The following is a 20942-nucleotide window of genomic DNA, read 5'->3' on the forward strand; positions in this document are numbered from 1 at the left end:
ATCTCCTTGTATCACTGCGTTGTGTAAGTTCATTTGCTAGGTGTTCTAGATGGGAGTAAGGGGCTGGTTGCTCCTATTTCCAGGTTTTCTTATTGTTTTTTATATGTATAATAAACTCTATAGCTTGAGCAGCAGGATATCATCTGCAATGGCTGAACTAATTTGTTTTATGAGATACGAAAATTTTGGGGTTCGAATCCTCTGCAGTAGCAGTACTTGGCTCATGTTACCAAGGTAGTGAATACCGGAATTGCTGGGGTTTGTTTGCATTTCAATGACACCGAAGAGTACCTGTGAGGCGAAGAAATCCCTGCCACCACAGCCTGCAGTTCGAGCGAAAGAGGCCGAGGGTGCAGGGATGTTCTTGGTAAGGCACAGCGACTTTGTCAGAGCACAGCCAGCTCCGGAGCAGGAGTGGATCCGCCTGGCAGACTCGGCAGGGCTGTGCTGGCAAGCGCCCCTGCCCGGGAGGGGTGAGTGAATGGGGACCTCTCTGCCCGGGATTGTGCTCGCTTCCAGCCGGGAAAGGGGGTGGCCATGGACTGGGGGGAGTCTCTTGGACAGAGCAGCTCTAAGAAAACTGAACAGCTGGAGGCAGCTGGCTGCAATTTTTCGCATCCTCAGGAAAGTATGATTTTGTGTTGAGCAGCTGCCACGAACACTTAAGAGGGAGCTGTTACCAACAGTAATGACTGAGGGATTAATATTAGAAAGCAGATGTGTCAGACTATGAAATCTGTTTAAAGATGTGTTCCCTCTCAATGAGACCTTGCTGAAGGGCTCTTGGCAGCTGTCTAGCCCCGCAGGATCTCTGAATCTCAATGAGATACCCTGTGTGAAAGGAAAGAGAGTGTTGAAATTATCAGAATTGGAACACTTAAACCAAAGCTGCTGGAGCTGAAAGATTCTTCTGTTTTCTCCATGGTTTTGCTTTGTGAACTACTCATGAAGAAGTGACCGTGGCAGAAAGAAAAACAGGGTGCAGGAGCGAGTAAGAAAGAGTATTTGGACAGAGGGAAACATTAGGAAGGAAGATAGAGATACGGTGGTGAGGAGGTGGATGTGCTCTGAGGAGCCTTGTGTCTTTGAACCTGGGAGAGAACTCATGACTGGACCCTACAAAGACAGATAGTTTATCATCGCTCAGTAAAATAATTGTGAGATCAGAAGGAAGAAAACTGTAAGGTACAATCAGAGAAGTACAAAAGCCAAGGAGTGGGGCATAAGTTCAGGCTGAGGGAATCCCAAGTCCTGTGACCCCTGGCAAAACTTGCTATTATGAATATGGGATAACATCCTCTGACTACTCTCTTCCTAAAAACTGTGCCTGGTGAGGGAATTCAGATGGGAAAGGAATTGTCTGAGTGTGTCTGGGATGTCTGTTTAGTGCTTTCAGAATCAAATTCCCTCCACATCAAAAGAAAGCTTTGTGATTACAAACTTCCACAGGCAGAACTTAAAAAAAAAAAATTATCAAGTACTAAAATATTTAATAACATTAGAACATTCAGTAATACAAATCATATTAAAGTTACCAGGCTGTATACATGTAGGTACTATTGAATGGAAGCTAAGCAAATGGAAAGTAGATGCTAACTGAAACACTTGTATTTTGTTAAAGAAGTTACTAATGAATGTTACTGAAACTTTTCTTATAAGACTGTTCAACATTCTTGTGCTGCTGAAAAATCCCGTTTTTCACCTGATTGCTCATTCAATGGGAAGCGATTCCATTGCCGGTTTTCCAATTTGTCACCTGCATAAAGTGATTTACCACAGGGTTTAGCCCCCAGCTTCTTTTTAGTTTGCTTTGCTCAGTTTAATGAGCGGTCATCTTGGCCACCACTGATTTCAGATCAGCAATGCAGGAAACAGAAGGCTTGAAAGTGTTCAGCCTAAGCAGAGACCAGCAGATCAGATAGCATTCAACCAGGACTCCCTGAATTTCTGTTTATTGCTTCTGGCACAGAGTATTGCCTGGGACTGCACATAGACTTTACTAGTTAAGCAACATTGTTTAAGAAAATCTTGCATCTTAGTGATCTAGAGGCATAGTTATAAGGATTTCTGTGGCTATTTCAGTCTATGTAGTTTCTTCAGGAGTTATCAAATAGAAGTAAAATTTTTGCTGGTGTGCTCTGTAATCTGAGTAATCACAGAGGTTTTAGCTGGAGATGGCCAAACAGCCTTGATTTTATTGTCTGTATGGTTCCCCACTTTTCATCATCCATCAGAAATAGCTTTAGTACCAAGAAGGGAAAACAGAATCAGAACCCAAGGTGTAGAAAAGTTGGGATTGACCACAGTAGCACATTTTGGTTCTTGCTGTAGCTTGAGATAAAATGAACATTGCTGGGCAAGGCATGAAAAGTAAAAAACATTAAAAAAAATGTGTCTAGTCACTTCAAGATTTATATAATTTCTTTTGTCACTGCTATTATGTTGCACATCTCCCTTGATTTACACCAACATGAGAGAAAGTTCATATATTTGGTCTCTTGCACTGTGGACTTCTCTTAATGTACAAATGACATCTGCTCAAGTTGATGCAACTTTTCTTTAAGGTTTGGAGAACAGAGTCTGGAGAGTTGATACTGCACTGAACAGGACATGTTTTCTCCTCCAGTTATTCAGGAGCTTGGGTTAGAATGGACCCAGATTTTCCTGTGACACCAAAAGTACTTGGTGCAGATTTTACAAGCTTTGTAAAATATGAAATGATCAGACAGCAGCTCCCAGGGTGTGAATGTGGTGGGGGAAGGAGAGCTATACTTCAGATATATTTATTTCGTTTCAGCTTAAGAGTGTGCCATGATGAAATCATCTGCTAGGTATTCCCCTGTGTCAGCATGGACACTAAGGAGATGAAAATAACTGTATTCAAAGTAGATGCTTTTTATGGTCATGGTGGTCCTTCAATTCCCCAAGGAGATGGCTTTGCCTGTGTGCATTGCTAGGGGATTTGGCTCGACAGCAGAGCTGTAGCTTCCAGTGGCTGTGGCTTTGGGAGTCCTGTAGTTCAGCAGCTGGAGATGTTTTCACTTGGTGTGAAGCCTGCTGGCTCGTGTGAGATTTGCAGCTCCCAGTGCAGGTGGTATGATGAATACACTTGCTGTCACACCTTGTGTTTCGTTCTGAACCCTCCATTTTTCAGGCTGTCATCACAAGTTAAAACCAGCCCGGGCCTTGTGTTTGTGGCTATTTTAATGTGTGTTAACTATGGAGGGTCTGCAGAGCCTCCAGGGCCTAGGGGTGCTTGGGGGAAATACGAAAGGAAGATTTGGAACAGGTAACTTCTTTTTCCCTGTCAGTGTCTCCCTGTGGAAAACTTACTCCTCTACACTGATTCCCCAGCAGGACAATCTCTTAAATACACATGTAATTTTTTATTAGCATCTGTCAGTGAAAGGGAGAATGTTTGGTGAAGGAAGCAACTGTTACCCTTCATTTCAGGGTCTCTTAAAGTCACATTGCCGGCCCTGGTGCCATTCACAGTGTGTGTGGGATGCCTGTCCCAGTGGTAAAAAGCCAAATGTGAGTTCCCCTTTCTGCCCCTCTCACCTCCCATTTTATTATTTCTTTCCATGTTCATTAAAGCTCTGAAACTGTATACCATGGATCAAGAGGGTTGAAATAATCTCATGTAGGTGCTGAAATGGATGGATGGGCAGTGCTAGGCCATTCCAGTGATTTGTGTGTTTCAATCACTCTCACAGGAAATAAGTCATATACTGGGTTTTCTAAATGTCTTTGTGAACCATTTGTTAAAATGCTGCACAGTACACTGTGTCTAGTTATTTGTCTAATTTATATTGTCTATATTGAAATTAGTCAAAGGCACAGTATTGTCTTACTTGTTACCTTAGCTTTTGGTGGTTTTTGGAGATGTATAATATGTTGTAATATCTACTGCTGTCTAAAAGTCTTTAGGGAGCAGTAAAACCTTCTGAGAGCAAGCGTTGTTAAATCTTTACAATTTCAGGTTTTGAAATGTTAAAGTTCTTAAAAACTTAGCTTTTTTTTAAAAAAAATATCTGGTCATTATGGTCTTGGAGAAGATTTAAAAAACCCAAAATCCAAAGTGATAAGAAACTAAAGAAAGACTTGAAAAAAGTTTGTCAGAAAAGTGTCTGGTGCTATGAGCCCTGAATTTTTGAAGTTAGGAGGTTGAATGAATGGGCTGCTTTCCCCCTACATCAACTAGGGCATGGCATAATTGCATGTATTTTTTTTATAACTAGTTTTTGACAAATACCACACCCAAATTTTCCACTCTGCCCCTTTACATTTTCACTGTAATATTTCTGTGCTGGAGTTGTCATGTCAGACTTCTCTCTACTCATGGTCAGTGCAAGTTTGATGATTCTGTTGCTCTTGGAAAAAAGTCCTTCTGATTTTCTTGCTACCCAGCTCCATGTGGTGATAGAGAGGGAAGTTTTGAACTCTGTCTGGGTTCTCAAATGCTGGCTTGTGAACATTCTTTGTAGCCCAGATAACAAAGCTATTAAAATGATAAACAAATGGCTTTGGGATTAAGGCAGAAGAATGATCTGTGTCTTTAGAAGCCATTTATCTCCAGCCTGGTTGACTGGAAGTGTCTGTGTGGTCTGAAGTCAATTTCTCAGTGAGTGTTTCAGCAGCTCCACTCAAAGGTTTCAGCCTCTTCTGTAGGCTATTTGTAAGTAGACTATAATTTATCGTAGTTTTCAAGAGCTAGCAGCTGTCTGCTAAGGTTCAGTGAGAAACCAATTTCTGCTCCTGCCCAGTGGCAAATCTAATAGCCTGGGACTAGTAAAAGTGATGAAGGGGCAGAGGAAACTGAAGGAATTTGCCCAAAGTCGTTCTGAAGATGTGCAGTAATGACAGGCTGAGCACCTTGGTTCTTGACCTGCAACCTGGTGCTGTTTTCCCTGCACTCGTGGTGCCTTCTGCTCCTGCCAGGATACAGTGCTGGGATTTGGAAGACTGCATTAAACTGTCTGGCTCCAGGACTGGCTTTTTTAAAAGCACAGCTGATCCTCGAGAAGAAATGTCAGTGTTAGAAGTGACACCAACTACTAACTCTGATCCAGTGAAACAGGATCTAAGAAAATTTCAACCCCAGTGCTCAGTGATGACTGCATAATTCATCACTGCTTTATTTTGTATAATCTTTCACACAGACTGAATCCCTCTATATGTGCTTCAGAAAGTTAAATAACAGTTACACAGATAATGACAGTGCAGGGAGAAAGAAATAAGGCAGATAAAGACACGAGAAGGCTCCTCTGAGGAGAGCTGGGAAGTGACAGAGTTAATAAGCCAAAGAGAGATTGGAGCAGGCTGCTTATCAGAAGGGTTTGAAGAAAATGTTTTCATCTCAACCTAAATAAAAACCCAACATGTGGTTGAGTTATTGTTTAATATAAACTTGAAGTAAAACCCCTCCTGAGATTTTTTTAAATTTTTTTTTAAATTTTTTTATTTAGTATCTCATTTTTCCTAGCGAGGAGGGTTTCTAACTGCCCGCTGGGATGTGCTTGCCATTGCAGGTTCTGAGTCTGCTCCTCCGCGTGGCACCTTGGAGTTTCTAGCTGGCACCATTACCTCCAACGAGTGGAGTTCTCCCACCTCCCCTGAGGGGAGCAACGACTCAGGGGGCAGCGAGGCCTTGGACAAACCCATCGACAATGACGCCGAGGGCGTGTGGAGTCCGGACATCGAGCAGAGCTTCCAGGAAGCGCTAGCCATCTACCCGCCATGCGGCCGGCGCAAGATTATCTTGTCAGACGAAGGCAAGATGTATGGTAAGGAGAGACAGAGGCCACAGCACAACGCTCCAGGCAGCCTGCCCTGTGCCCCAAATGATGCTCTGAGTGAATTCCCTTCTCTCAGGCATTCCCAGGCTGGTGCTGTTGGTTGCCTCGAGTTGTATTTAGGAAAACGGTTGTGAAGATTTTGACATTCACAAAGCAGAAAGAGTGGCAGGTATCTTTTTCAGGGGGTTTTCCAGAAGGTGTATCTTAGGGCTGAGCATGCTACTGAACAAATCTTTATATATAAATATATATAATCTAATGGTTTCATGGTGTGACAAAGCCTGTCTTTTATGGTATCTCTCACTGCTGTCTTCACTGCTCTTGTGGGAGGTAAGAGCAGGTAATGGTCTGCATGTCTGGTGCTACAGGACAGAAGTTCAGCCCTGAACCCCTGAATGGCTCTGCTGCTGTGCAAACACCTACACTTTGTTAACTAGCTACACTTTTCAGATCTTAAGGGTAGAAAGTTATGGGTACTCCTTTTCATTGTAGTTGGCCTTCTCATAGCCCTGGCACAAGTATATTTCACTTGTGGGTTCTTCTCCTCTAGCTAACTAGATACCCAGCCCTGAATACAGAGAGGCTCTGGCTTGCAGTTGCAACAGGAGTCAGCTTTATACATGGCAGACACGCTTTTGAATTGGGTTTTTTGACCTCTTCCACAGTTAAAATTTCTTATGATTTTGTTAACAGAAGGCTGTTCTGGCCTGGATTCTCTTGCTGAGTATTGCAAGAAGCCACCTGGTACTTCTGGGACTAAAATGCAAAGCAAAGGCTGAATATCCAGTATTTGGGTTTAAGTCCTAAGGTGGACCGTTTCTCAAAACACTAGCAAGGATCTTATGGAAAACAGTTTCTCTTTCTTTTTCTACTCAGTCAGTGCTTACTTTTTTTTGTCTTCCATACATTGGAATCTGCGAGTCTTCACAGGCCCCATCATGGGATGCTCAGTGCATGCCCTGGAGCTTCCTACGGAGCACTTCACAAGTCATCCTGCAGGTTTTTTGTCCACCCATCAGGCCATTGTTCGCTGGGCAAGGGAATGGATTGCTCTGACTGTGGGAGCGTGGGTGGGGTCTTGTTTACATGGCCTTATCTACAATGGATGGTTTTACTGGGTACACACATCATTGTACCTGGGAAGAGCAATATAGGTCTGAGATTAGCCCTGAGGCTAATCTAGGGCCAGTATTCTTCGGCAGACATCAATTCCTGCTCTGTGCTGGCACAGATGTTTTTGTGGTTGTGCTATGGAACCAACCAGGGAACTGATAAAGCTTAAAACTAACAGGGTCAGAAAGGGGAAAAGAAGTGAATTTTAATTTGGATACTGCTGCTTGTGCTGGTATTTAGATAAAGGATGGTGAGATTGGGAATGAGCAGGCAGGACTGAGGTTGAAGTAAGACTGCTTCTTTAGGGACTGATGCTTGCTTAAAATGATACTCAGACTAAAATATTACTTGAGAATCCACCCCATGATTATTAAGCATAAACTAGTGACATGCTCCTTGTTGCTCTATGTCTGCACTGCTTTTCATGATGGGTGACTTTTAAAATTACTAGTGAAAAATTACAGTTGTGTTTTAAGACTGTATTAATTTACTGAACATTTTGCACCATCCCTGAAGTATTTCAGCTTTGGAGTGAATATGTCAGAAAAGAGAGTGAAAGACAAGAAAAGAAATGAGAGCAGAAGTGAAGTACAAAGGCTTTGGAAACCAATGAGACTTAGCTAGGCCTGGCTTAGTTAAGTGCTGTTAAGTGGAACACACCTAGCTGACTGGACTGGTGAACTGCAGAAGGTAAATAACCCTCTTGCAGGGTGAAAAGTTTAGGGTAGGCTCAGGGAGAAGTCATGAGCTTTTCTGCAAGCCCTCCCCCACTACTCCAAATGGGATAGTGTCCCTGCTTGCCTCCAGTGCACCTGTTCCTAGTGTGGATGGTTGGTTCAGTGTGCTCCTGACAGAACCCAGGCACTGATTTATGCTCTCCTTTGCTTGCTTGTCTCCAGGATCCAGGCCAAGGAAGCAGGGCCCTGTCTGGGATCTATAGAAAGATACGACCGGGCAGGGAGAATAAATATAGTCCCTGACTTCATCTTCAGTACTCACAAGCCAGCTTGTGGAACAGGGCAGGCTCAATGTGGAGCTGGCCCTGCCTCTGAAGGGATGGTTATTTATCCACCCTGTGACCGACTTGCACAGAGCTCTCTGAACCAAGGGGTGGGGTGTTACAGAGAGCTGTATATGCCCCTTTCCCCTGACAAAACTGTGGGACCGTTTTGCTGTTTCTCACTGAGGAGTGGCTCACGTGGTACTATAGTTAGGGGCAAGATGTTCCAGGTCTCAGAATCTGTATGCAATTTATATATGCTTCTCATCTTTTGTGAGGCAACCTGTTGGCAGTTCAAAGTTGTCAGCTTTTAGCTAAAGTGTGCTGAGGCAATATGAAGAATTTTTACTGTTTTGCTTTAATGCATTTAAAATGGTACAGAAAGGCATGTTTCAGCCTCTACACAGGCCTCATGCTCATGTTTCCATGTCCCTTCAAAGTTGGCTTTACAGCTCTTTAGACAACCCTCTGCTGATTGCTGACTGAACACAGTTCCATCTTCACACCAAAGTCAGCCAAGCTCTTCTCTGTACACTGATAATCTGTGTCTCGATTCCTTTGCTGCCTTTCCTTTCATTATCTTTCCATACTAGACATGTTCCATTTCTGCATGGAGGCAGCATCCTGACTGAGTAAGCTCATGCCACAGCCTGCTCTGGGTGCAAGCCCTCACCGGCCTTTCCAGCAGGCTTTGCTGACCACCTGCTTAAGCCACAAGCAGCTGTCTTGTGTGATATGGAATGCTGTCCTTCTAATCATTGTGTTGACATTAGAAGCATTGAGTCTGGGGCACTTTCTCCTCTGGTGCCTTCTGGTACCACTAAGGTCTTGCAGAATAATTTTGAGTGTTGTCTGCTAGAACACAGTGGGGGTACAGTATTACAAATCTGTTATTTATGTTTTCCAACGATTTTTTTTTCTGTGGAAGCAATCATCTCTAGCATTTGTACTAAACAAACTGTCACAGAATTAGGTGTTGGGTATCTCATGGCATCTTCAGTATTGATGTAGAGAAAGGAAAGGGAAAAAGCTTAGTACCTTTGTGAGATTTGCGTGGAGATGCTAAATAGACCAGGTCTCCCAACATTACTGAGAGCAAAGAAATAACTTGCAAAATGATACTTTTCTTTGATGTTACAAGAGAGACAATAAGCTCTTGGAAGAAACAGATTATTACCTTAGCTGTCCAGTGTTCCCTTCTGCTGCAGGAACACCTGTCTTGGAGCACCTTTTTGCAAGAAGGACTACAATTGGTGGCAGTCTGGTAGATGGTTGTTCTGAGGGAGTCAGTGGTTCAGCAGCTGCTTTTCAAACAGCTCAGCCATTTCTGCCCTGAGCAGGGAGGGGCAGACAGCTGGGGGCAGCCATCCATCTCACAGGCTGGTGCCATCTGTTTGTGAATTGCTGATAGGAAATACTTAAAGATGTCCAAAGCTTAGGGGCTGAATGATAGAAGAAGGACAGTCAACCATGTTACTAGTTAAAACTTGGAGCAGGCAGTGGACCACAAAGTCTTGCTTTTACAACATGACTTAAAATGGGACGAAAGGTCAGTCTGATACAAAAAGCTACCAGGTTGCAGGTGGTCCCTCTTGCCCCTATTCCAAAATGACTAGGTAAATTTGCAGGATAATGCCTTTATCTCAAAGGGCTAAGTTATCATTTCATGTTTTCTCCAACCTCAGAGAGTTACTAAAAATAGCAAATAAAAAAGCAAACACATAAATCCAAAGGAGCAGAAAACATATACTGCCTGTCCCAGTTCATAAACACTTCTTCTTGAGGGGAGCAAGGAGCATGGTTGTTATTTTAAATATGGAAACCTTCAAGGTGACAGTCTTCAAATGCTTTTCTCTGTATTGTAATTTGGCATCTTACCTGATGATGTTTCAACCAAAGCTATTGAAACATGCTGAGAATGTGCTCAGTTGACACTGAATTGAATGTTCCAGGTAATTGCAAAATTTGTATTTCACCTGTGATATCCCTCGGAGAGATAGTTCTGAAGTTCCTGTCCCTTCCATTATTATGACCTAGTGAACTCTAGAACAGCCCTTTACCCCGTGATTTTGGGAAAAAAAATGAATCTTGTATTTTAAACACTAGAAGACAGACAAGACTTGGATTTGTGGACAATAGGTCAGGATGCAGACTTTGCCCTCCCCTCTGGTGGTAGGTGTAATGGTTCTGGAGTTGCTTAATAACGAGGTTTTGTTTCACTCAGTCATCTTTCAACTTTGTTTTTGTGTGGTTCTTTGTTGTGACTAGACAAAGCCAGACTTCTGAAGACATTAGCAGTGGGTTAAACTTCTGCTGGAGTTTGTCATGTTTTTCCTTCCATCTCCTTTCTAAGCCAAGTTTATGTTTCTTTGTGTTAAGCTGTATGTCAATTTAACTGGTGTTTTCTCTATGCAAGCATTAAAATAAATATTTTTGCATGAATTCCAAGCATTTCATGCATATTGAGAAATTTGCCACTTTTGAAATACCAGCCCACCAGGAATCTTCTTGCAGTTAACAGTGCTGGTTGTGGCATCTTTCCTTAACATGCTTAGTACTGAACAGAAATATAGTAGCAATATTATTGTGTACTACATGAAATCAAAATGATTGTGACTCCTTTTGTGGTAGCTTCATTCTATTGGTTCAATAAATATTTTTCCTCTCCCTTTTGATTTTAAGCAGTTTTGTAGTTCCATATTTATCTGTCAGGCTTAAAACCAAGCGAGCTGTGTAGCACTATGTTTTTCCCATTGTATATGTCTGCAGCCACAGAGTTTTCATCATGTTTAAGTGACTTCCTTCATTGGCAATCTTGCCATTCCCCTTATGGCTCTTCCTCTGAATTTTCATTTTTTAATTTCAAATTTTTAGTAATTCTCCAAGATAGAGTTGATTTGTAGTGGTGTACTGTCAGCAAGGCACTTGGTTTAAGTGGGGTTTTTTGTTTGTTTGTTTTTTGGGGGGGAGTTGGGTTTTTTTTTTTGCATTGTAGTTTAATTGATTTCTAATTTAGTAGGCCAGCTTTTTTTTTTATGTTTTGCAGGTGTATCCGCTCACCTGCCTTTTATGTGAGAGACTGTTTATATTTCATTTTAGAGCCTTTTCCCTTGTTGTGTGTTATTGTTTTGCTTCTGCTCTTCTTCTGGATAACTTTATACATTTCCAGTGGTTTTCTAAAAGTTTAATTTTAAAAAGCTTTAGTGTTCTTTTACATTTTAAAAGCCACTTCCTTCTTTCACAATTGGGTTCAATACTATCAGTTGCTAATTTGCTCTTACAAATACCAAATGTTCATTAATACTTAAAAATTCAGATTGAATTCAAAATCTGGGAACAAGAACCAGATATGGAAAATAAAAATTAATAGTGCCCAGTGACTTGGGTTTCTCCTCTCTTTTAAACAAGTGCATGTAAAGCTATCTTCCGGACAGGTTTCTGCAAGGACATAACCAGAAAGATCTCAAAAACATGGAGTGAGTTCTGAGAAGAGCAAGCATACCAGACTTAACATTGAGCTCTGGGAGTTGAAGGGACTGATTTAGGAGGAAAGATTAAAGTAGCTAAATATACATAGCTTGGCTAAGTGATGACTGAAAGGTGGAGGGTGGGGGGGACACATAATAACAGTCTAAAAATATTTGAAGGGTGTTAACATTTAGGAGGGAGAGGGATTTTATATGGAACATGTGAGCATGACTAGGATTAATGGGGGAGAATGAGAGAATATAGGATGGATATCAGCAAAGTCTTCAGGACAACATGGTGCTCAGTGCTGAGGAATCTCTCTCCTCTGAAGAGCTATAATGGAATTGCTGTTGTTGGGGACTTTTAGAATTGTATCAGACAAAACTATAAGGATTGTATTTGTAAAACTAGTCCCAAAGAATGGTGTGTGTGCATGTGCCCATGTGTGTCTGTATTTTGCATGAGTGAGAGGAGGATTCCACATGGGAAGTGCTATGGTTTTACACAGGAAACAAGAGAACAGTGGGCATTAGATAGCTTTACACTGTAAATGTCTGCATTTTTTTGTAAATTGTTGGTATTGTGATTCATACTACCTGTGGTTTTGTGACTTGAGCATGTTTATTTAACTGATTGACAAGTAGCCCTTCCTTGGGTCTGAAACAAAAAGAGCAGACTTCTAGGTAAATTCCAGGAGTGCTTTCTCAGAGTTTGTCTTCTGTCAATTAGCCAAACATTGAGTAGAGAAGGGTGACAGCATTTCTCAAGAAAGGACCTGCATATGAATACGGGGAGCTGTGGAGACCTGGCCTAGGAAAAAAGGAACTCCCTTACTTCTTCAGTACAAGTAAGAAAAGCCTATCACCAGTAAACTTTCTTTTAAAGTCTCTTTCAAAGGCATTCCTTAAGCAAAACCACCCAGAGACAACATAACCTTTTCATTTTCTAGTGCCCGAAGTGAAGGGAAGCTGCTTGTTCAGAAAAAGTTAGTATTACAGCTGAAAGAACAAGCAGTATTCTCATTCATGTAGGATCCAGATAATGAGCACAGGAGAACTAGGGCTGTCTATTGGTTCAAACAGTTGCTCATTAGCTAATCCATAACAAACCCTGTATTGTCTGTGTGTGGTGAAGATCTGGGCAGCAAAACTGGGAAGGCTGTGTGCAGCTTGTGCCCAGACAGATGGTCTTGTAAATCTGTTGGTCACTGGCAGAGCTGACTGAAACCTCTGGGGCCTGGGTACACCTGCTGCTGAAGGGTGCATAGCCAGCAGCTGTTGCTCATTGCTGTCACCTTGAACTTGTGACCCATCTTCTGGGTACTCCTCACATTCTCGGTCTCACTCCATGCACATAAACAGCCAGAGTCTTGCTCTGGCTTCTCGAACAGGAAACTACACTAAATGTCGTTTATTCATGTTAAAATGCCTTTAGAATCACTCTTCTTTCCTCTTGGGTTTGATTTGTACAGTAATTGCAAATACCTTTCCAGGAGCTTTGGTTGGAGTCTGTGGGCTGGAGTGCAAGGAGTGTAACCAATGCTTGGTGAGGTAACCCAATAGCAATGCCCAAGCTGTTGACTGCAAGTGCTGCAGACACAGGCCTGTTTCTAGGCATGGCAGCGTTGCAGGGAAACACAGGAGCACGTGTGGCATTCAGTTCAGTGTTGCTTTCAATCCTGAACGGGGATTATGAGCATTCCTGCATATAAACACAGCATCATCGTCTTTGATAGATAGAATAGATAGATAGATGGAATCACAGAAATAGGTGCAGAAGGGAAAGACCTTCAAAAATCGTCTCATCTGCTCCTGGGCCCAGAGGCAAAGCCAGCTGTACTTGAGATGTTAATTTTCAGTCTGATCTTTTATGGCTAAAGTTGTGGGAAAGTGATTTGACAGATCTAGATATATAAACTTTCATATAGAAGGTAGCTGAAGCACCTAGATATGTGCAAATTTCCTTCTGGATGCATGAGTCTCTGCAGCTTGAATACTTTTGTCATCCTCATGTTCCCGTTCTCCTGCCTGAATCATGGTTGCTCATGATTTTCAGACTTACACTAACCTCAGTCAGGGAACAAATACTTAAAGAATCTGGAACAGAATTGTGGTGGTATTAAAAGAAAGAGAGCAGGATGGGAAGGAACAGGGAATGTCACAAGCTACTGTAAGGAATTTTCATGATCTTGGCAGAATTCAGCTATCACCCAGACTAGTCCTGGGTGGCTGTGCAATTATTTAATCTGTGTTTCTGCTAGGTTTTTCTGTTCACATTCTCTTTTTACCTGTTACAGAGTACAACATCTTTAACAACTATTCTTGATAATATTGGGATGGTGTAGAACTGTTGTGTGGAGACCAAGAAAATATATTTCCTTCAGAAATGGTGAGATGACTTTACAGTTCACAGCAGAAGAGGGAGTTGCCACTCCGGTTTGCTTGCTCCCCTGCTCTGCTTCCAGTTTTGTGCTCCTGTTCTTTAGGCAAACTTCAGTTTCTAGCAGACTCCTTGTGGATACATGTTAGATTACTAAACTGATAGCAAACTATGTTGGCAAAATGAGCTGGACAGATTTCTGCTAGATTGGAGTTGAACTGACCCATGGAACAGTGTGGTGAGAGAGAGGGAAGGCAATCACATTTTTCAGGAATGTCCAGGCATTTGTTTAAGATGAATCTATAACTTAATTTCTTAAAGTGATCACAGGTAATGACTGCACTGTAAATCATGATGCCATGAACTGAATGATACTGAGTAGTGGCAGCCATTCCACTTAAAAAATCAGTATTCATTTATTCATATAATTCAAGAACATTCTCTGGGTTCTCTTGCTCTCCTTGAGGCTGCTGTGTAATTCTCAGTCATTTGGCTGGGACTGGGCCTTGGTGTAGTCTTAGGTGCTAAGTGAAGCAGTCATGACTCCTCACAGGACTGAGCCAGACCAGACCAGCTGCCCTGAGAACTGCATGGTCTGTGCTGGTCATGCAGCAAAGCGGCTGCACAGATCTCACAGACCCCTTTTAGCCCTAATTTCTGTTGTAGCTGAAGCTTTGAGTGCTTGGTCTGCCTGTCATCTAGGTACATGTACAAGATTAGCACTTGGAGCAGAAATCTGCCAGAAGCTCTGTACTGTTGGTGCTGGCAGAAGCAGCTGACCACAAAAAAATTGATAGAAAAGGTGGGCAGCTTCTGCTGTCCCTTATGACAACATCACTGAGAATTGCTTTCAGATGCCCCACAGTTATTAGAAGATACCAAAATGAGCAGACATTTATTAGTTTAAGGAAGTATTTAGCAGATGTCCAGGTCTGTAATGTAGAACTTGGACTGATGGTAACTGGAAAATGCTGAGTGCTACCTTCAATAGCCATATTTCTCTGAACCCGGGCCTTGGTGAGTAAAGTGTCGTTCTCAGGTGTCCCAAGAGACTGAAAGCTGTTAGTTTGACATGCCTTTCCATGTAGGATTGTTATTGGCTCTTTCAGGTGTTATCTGATACACTCCCTAGCATATGAAGGACTCATTTTACTATATGCAGCTGCTTTGGTGTGATTGTGGGATTTCCCAGCCAAACCGAATCTAAACGTTTTCTGTAGGATTCTTATCAGTCTTAACCCTGGGAAGTACCAGAACAAGTCCCAGCTCTGCTCCTTTTGCAGCCCTTAACGTGTATATGGAAGAGTACTTATTGGATGGATTAAGTTGCATTTCTGTGGCCTGAGGCGATAATGTGGGAAATCACAGCTGATGGGGACATTCAATTTATGCACTGAAAAGCACTATTAAAGACTGAGGTGTGGTGAAGAGCTGCATAGCCTGGAGCTTCCCATTAGGCTGATGGGGAGTGACTTCTGCCTGCATCCATTGAAAATGCTCAGCTGTACAAGGAATAACTCCACATGCCCATGGGGCAGTAATTAGGAGGCAGTTTAACGCTGTTTAGCCTTTAGACAAATGATGCAAGCGCAGGAAGTGCCTTGCCCATTTTCTTACCGGCCTGTTTGTGTGTGAGGGTTAGGTGGAGTACAGTTCCAGGCTGCATTTTCTCTGGTGGCAAAACTGGTTTAAGAAGTTCTGCACCGATTCTTCCTCTGTTCTCTTTGCTGTGCCACTGCCGTGGTTAATGTGACCACAAAATGAACTAATTCACCAATCCAATTAAAAATAGGCTGATGGGTGGAAAAACAAAACCAACAGCAAAATCCAAATGGGGATGGAGAGTTTTATTTTTTAATTATTGGTAATTAGAGTGGTGCATGTCAGTCTTTCCTCCCCTGTTCCCCCTCCCCTTTTCCCATTAGTTTAGTTGGCACAGCTGCACACAGGAGTTGCTGGAATGTTACAGAAGGAGAAATAATCAGCTAAGGAGAGGGAAACCTCTTCAGATTGTTCTAACTACACCCATGGTGACTGCCTTTTAATTTATCTCTAGTACTTGTTCAGAACCAATATGAGGCATCCCCAAAACTGCAGGGTCTGTAATTATTACCCCCAGCCATATACTTCGTGTGAAGCATCTTAAACTGACCATCAAGAAACAGAAGTTTCTAAATGGTGGTAGCACTGTTTGTGTATCTGGCTGTGAATTTAGGATGCGCAGTGGCAAAGGGAGAGGAGTAAACACCTTTCTAATAAAAGACCTTTTACACAAGAGAGGGTTTCAGTGTTTAGACCAATTAGTAAATGAGACAACTGAGTTTCATGACCTCAGACAGATGAATTACCTTACTGCCATGTGAGGGGCTTGACAGGTGCATTCTGCCCAGCAGATAAAGCTTTGAATTTGTCATTTCAGAAGAGGGAGTAGCTCAGAATTTGCACAGTCAAATGATGAAAACAGGTATTCTGGGGAAGAGTTGACTGTGATGGTGTTAATCCCTTCAATGTTGTGTTTTCAGGCTTTGACTGTTTCTGTTTGACTGATATTTTTCAGAAATACTGGCTTATCCTTCTTTGATTCTTTATCTTAAAATCCCCTTACTGTAGGGACTGCATGAGCTCAGGGAATCTCTGTGTCAAAGGTTAATCCTGAGAAAATTCAAGCAGGGAATAAATGATCAGAGTGAGGAAATTTTCTTCTCCCAGCTGAATATGACATTCATTGGTATATGTAACTCTGCTATGCAAACTCAAACCTGACTATTGAGCACTGAAGTTCTGCTCTGGTAGGGTCAAAGATGTCTTCATAGGATGGGTCAGTGCCATAAAATGCAATATGGTTTTCCATGGTCATGGGAAATGATCACAGTATGATGGTCAGAGTGGTGCATTAAGTTCCATTATTACCTCCTGAGTAGAGAAACCAAATAAAATCTCCTCATCAAGGCTTTGGTGAGAAAACACGGTTTGTTTTTCATGAAAACGTGTTTGAAAAAATGAAAAGAAAGTTTTAATAAAGGTAGGATTAAAACTAGATTATGTTAGTAAAAGTTGGATGTCTGTGCATCTTGATAACCATCAAAAAGACAAAAATGTGGTTTCTGACACATGAAGCCCTATTTCTGGAACAGCTGATGTCCAGGAAGACATTTAGCAAAGTTGGGAGGAGGAAGAAGTGGAATGAGAGATGGGAAATAAGGCTGTGCAGGGAGCTATGGATGGGGCAGACCCCGGTGGCAGTTAGTGCCATATGGACATGCCACCACACACTGCTTTGGTCTAAAAAGTGTCTTTCTGGTAAGACTTGGTTGGCAGTTAGTTTTGCTTTGTATGCAGAGAGAAATACTGACATTTGGTGGACAGATGAGGTGTCCTTACCTTCTCTCTTTTGTCTAGATTTATTTGTCTGATGCACACAGTTCATTATGTTAATGCTGATTGTAACCAACAGTTAATTAAATAAGTTTAAGGAGATAGTCATGTCCCAGGAGATATCATTGAGTGACACAAAGAGATTGGAATGAGAGTTGAGATGGCTTTCTTGACCTCACTTTGATAAACCTTTAACTGGATACTTCTGGATAGTTGTTTCTCTTACAGAACTACTTACAGGTAGTTGTAAATGTTTGCTGTGGGTACAGAAAGATAGAGAATCTGCCAAGAAACAAACACTTCCATGCCATTTCTCACTGTAAGGATTTTACAGAAATCACTGGATTCTTTGATCTCACTTTCTTTGGCAACAGGTGTGTGAGGAAGTATAAGTCTTAAAGAGATACTGCTTACGAAAGGCAGAAAAATTAATATACCTTTACTAACAGAAAGTCAGCATGGAGCTTTGAGGTAAGACTGGAAAATTCTTTCTGTGGTGATGGGCATTCTCTTCGATTATCCCTCTTCCTTACAGGAAGACACTTCTCTGCAGTTACATTCAAAGGTGTAGAATGGAGAATCCAAAAGCCTTCTCATTCACTTCTCTTAGCAATTCCTTCCTGCGTAACAACTGAATGCAAAATTTTGCAATTTACTGTAAGATGGAATGGGAGCCAAGTTGCTGCCCTTGGAAATTGATCTGTTAAGAATGAGAGGTAAAGAACATGAGAGAGGATTTCTTGACTACTTTTCTTTCGTGCCATGCTTGCAAGGGGAAGGCTCGGGGGAGGAGAAAGGTGCTGTGCCACAGTTGGAATGTTGGCTGGAGCTTGGTGAAACCCAATGCGTGGTTTCAACAGAGGAGTCACAACTGTTGGCAGGTTCTGATGACCGAGGCAGACCTCAGCGGGAGTTATTCTAAGAACACAACATATGATCAGATTACTGAGGGACACTTTACATGGCTCTAAAAAATGAACCATCTGACGGGTTATGACAGCTCTGCCTGTTCCAGCCAAGTGAGGAGTGCTGGTCTTTGCTGACCCTGCAGCCAAGAGTTGTGAAACAAAGAAAGTGCCTTCCAGAGCCTGTGAGCCTACAGACTTCCAGCCACATAATACCTGCTTACATCTAACTACTGATAAGAAACACAAAAGACGTTTAGGACTTGATTCTCTTGCAGTTTTGATTAATGGTAATTTAATACTGCCTTGCTGCAGTTTACTGGGCTTGGCAATTTACATAGTTCTATATTTAGTAATCCCTGTGATGAATGTCTTTGTAGAGTGATCTGTTTGTTTTGTTGGTATTTTTTTTTTTGTGTGGTGTTTTGTTTGGGCTTACCTTTTTGTTTTCTTTTTTTGCTACCAGTATCTTTATTACCTTAATATAACCTGCCACTTTTCTGTTTTAACCTGACTGTGAGGACACAGTTATGGAACAGGAAGACTGTATGAGAGATATTAGCAAGTGGGAAGTGAATTCTAAAACCGGAAATTTTGATGATCCATGCCACAATTAAATGCTCTCTGTGTAGAGTTTCTTTCTAGAGAATTTCTATACTGGCATCTAATAGCTGAAATTTGTAGAACAATTTCCCCTCCCACTAGGCTTTTTCAGAGAAGTACATGGCCTGAGAGAACTTTGCAAATTTTTGCTGCTGCTGTTGTCAAAGACAAACAGTTAAATGCACACTTATGGAAATACCTCCCAGTTTCCCAGGCATGACTACAGTTTATTGTCTCTCCTCCCTGCTTCCTACTCTGTTTCCCTTCTTTTGTTCTCTCTAACACTCAGTCCCTCTTAATTCCTTTGATGAGGTGCTGGGTGACGCAGGAGATTGGCATCACTGTGTAAAGGTCTCTTTCTGCCAGTTCCTGCTTTGTTTTTTTGTTTTGTTCTGTTTCCCCTCTGCTGCTCCTTGTTCCTAGCTGTTTCTCATCTCTGCATGGGTTTTCAATGGGCTTGCAGTCCTTTCAGGGTTGTCTCTGCTCTGGCATGGGTGCTGCAGTTGCCTTGAAGTGTTCTTCTGTCATGGAGCAACTTTTTCCAAGATTACTTTTCCAGCCACATCCCCAGGAATGTCCCCTACCACGTCACCTTTTCTCAATATTCATCCTTTTACATATCTTGTATTTCTCCTGTGCATTCTCATGTCTCCTCTTGTAGTTCCTTTTGTGTCTCCTTATGTGTCTCCTGTCCCTACTGGCTCTTGCCCTTTCCAAAATATGTTTGAGCAAAGGTAGCTTGTGCTCCTCTGGCTGGTTGAGAATTTGATAGGTTGATTGTTATTTTCATCCAGTTTGGTGGTGTCTGGAATTGGCTGTGCCTAGCACAGAGCTGTTCATTGCATCCTCTCGTACCAATTACCCCTGCAGCCCCTTACTGCTAAAACAGAATAGTGTTCTGTCAGACTGTTCAGCCTCTGTAACTTCTTTACTTAATTAGACACTCTATACATATGAATTTGCTCCATAAAATTTATTGTATCTGGTTGAGAATCCATTTAAATTAGTTTTGCAAGGATGACCCATAATTGAGCCAGTGTCTTGAGACTTCCCATGTGTTCAAATTTTCAGTATAGCCTGATATGAGTCCTTTAAAAGTTAGCCTGAAATTCTCCACATCCACTTCTTCTCAAGGCTACTTTTTCCTCTCTTTTCCATTAAATCATTCCCCTTACCTCTCAAAGGGTCCTCTTGTTGAAACAAAATTTTTCTTCTTTCTGTATAGATAATAGGGTTTGAGTGCTTTGTTTTCTTCAGCACATTTCCCATTTCAGATGTGTGTCAAACAGTCCTTCTGAAATTTCTTACATGTCGGCATCTGTCTGAGAAGAATCACTTCAGTTGTTTCTTACTATTCAGCTTGGATCCATGTCTAAACAGATGGAAGCTTTGAGAAGCCGTAAATGTTGTTGTTGGCACTAGAGGAAGGTGGTGTGGATATGTGTCCTTAGTAATTGGTCTCGGCTTTGTGAAAATGGTTTACATGTGTTGGAAGAGCAGCCAGGTGGAAGGTGGCAGAACAGCATCTGCTCCCACCAAACTCTCCTGGGCACGTCACTGCTAAAGCAGAAACTGTGGGAATTGGAGAGGTCAGTGCTTACATGGCAGGGCATTGTGTTTCTGGCACAGACACAGCTCCTAATTTGTGTTTACAGGAGCTGGAGCTGATTTCTCAGCTACAGACCTATTTCTTCTCCCAGGGGAATAAGGGGAGCTGCTACCATGACACCATTAGGGAAAGATTAAGATCTGTACATGTAAAACGCTTTCCCATCCCTGTGTATGCATTGGTTGTGTTTCATGAACACGGCCTAACTGCACTCATGGACATTTGCATTGTTCTGTTTCAGAAACAGACAGAATTAAGGACTTTGCCAGTCCTTCCCTAAAGGATTGAGCGGTCAGTTTCAGCAGTCTTTCCTTGCACACACTTTATTTCAGGGTTGAGTGAAAGAAGAGTTTAAAATAAAAACAAGTTACAGTTATTTCATGGAGTATTTAACTGCTGGAATAGTTAATACTTACAGTTTAATACTGATTTCACTGCTTGCCTTTTGATGTCTGTGATATCCTAATATACAAGTTCTTTGCCCACAAGTTTTCCACAGACAATACTGGGATTTTATAATTCTGTTATAAATAAACTTCACAAGAGCTGTGGCTTTGTTTCCCGGTTCATTCCTGCTTCATTCTGCAAACACTTGCAGCCATATCAAGATGTCTCACAGCCTTGCAGTTCCTACTCCAAACTTTTTATTGCAGTACTATCTGGGTGACACTACTCTGGTCACCACAAATGTA

At 42.0% G+C, this 20942-nt stretch overlaps 1 protein-coding gene across 9 annotated transcripts in view; it reads left to right on the forward strand.

The window, feature by feature from the left end:
* TEAD4 (TEA domain transcription factor 4) overlaps positions 1-20942 on the forward strand; it is a 51689-nt gene that overhangs the window by 9287 nt on the left and 21460 nt on the right. For all 9 annotated transcript variants that reach the window (XR_015284913.1, XR_015284915.1, XR_015284914.1 and 6 more), the window contains one exon: positions 5532-5786. Coding sequence is in view for 6 of the 9 variants with exons in the window: in XM_086882502.1 (XP_086738628.1) it covers positions 5780-5786 (7 nt within the window). In the remaining 3 variants the exon portion in view is untranslated. The remainder of the gene's footprint in view (positions 1-5531; positions 5787-20942) is intronic.

The sequence above is a fragment of the Cyanistes caeruleus genome, chromosome 3, assembly GCF_971803275.1.
Source record: "Cyanistes caeruleus chromosome 3, bCyaCae1.hap1.1, whole genome shotgun sequence".
Taxonomy (NCBI): Eukaryota; Metazoa; Chordata; class Aves; order Passeriformes; family Paridae; genus Cyanistes; species Cyanistes caeruleus.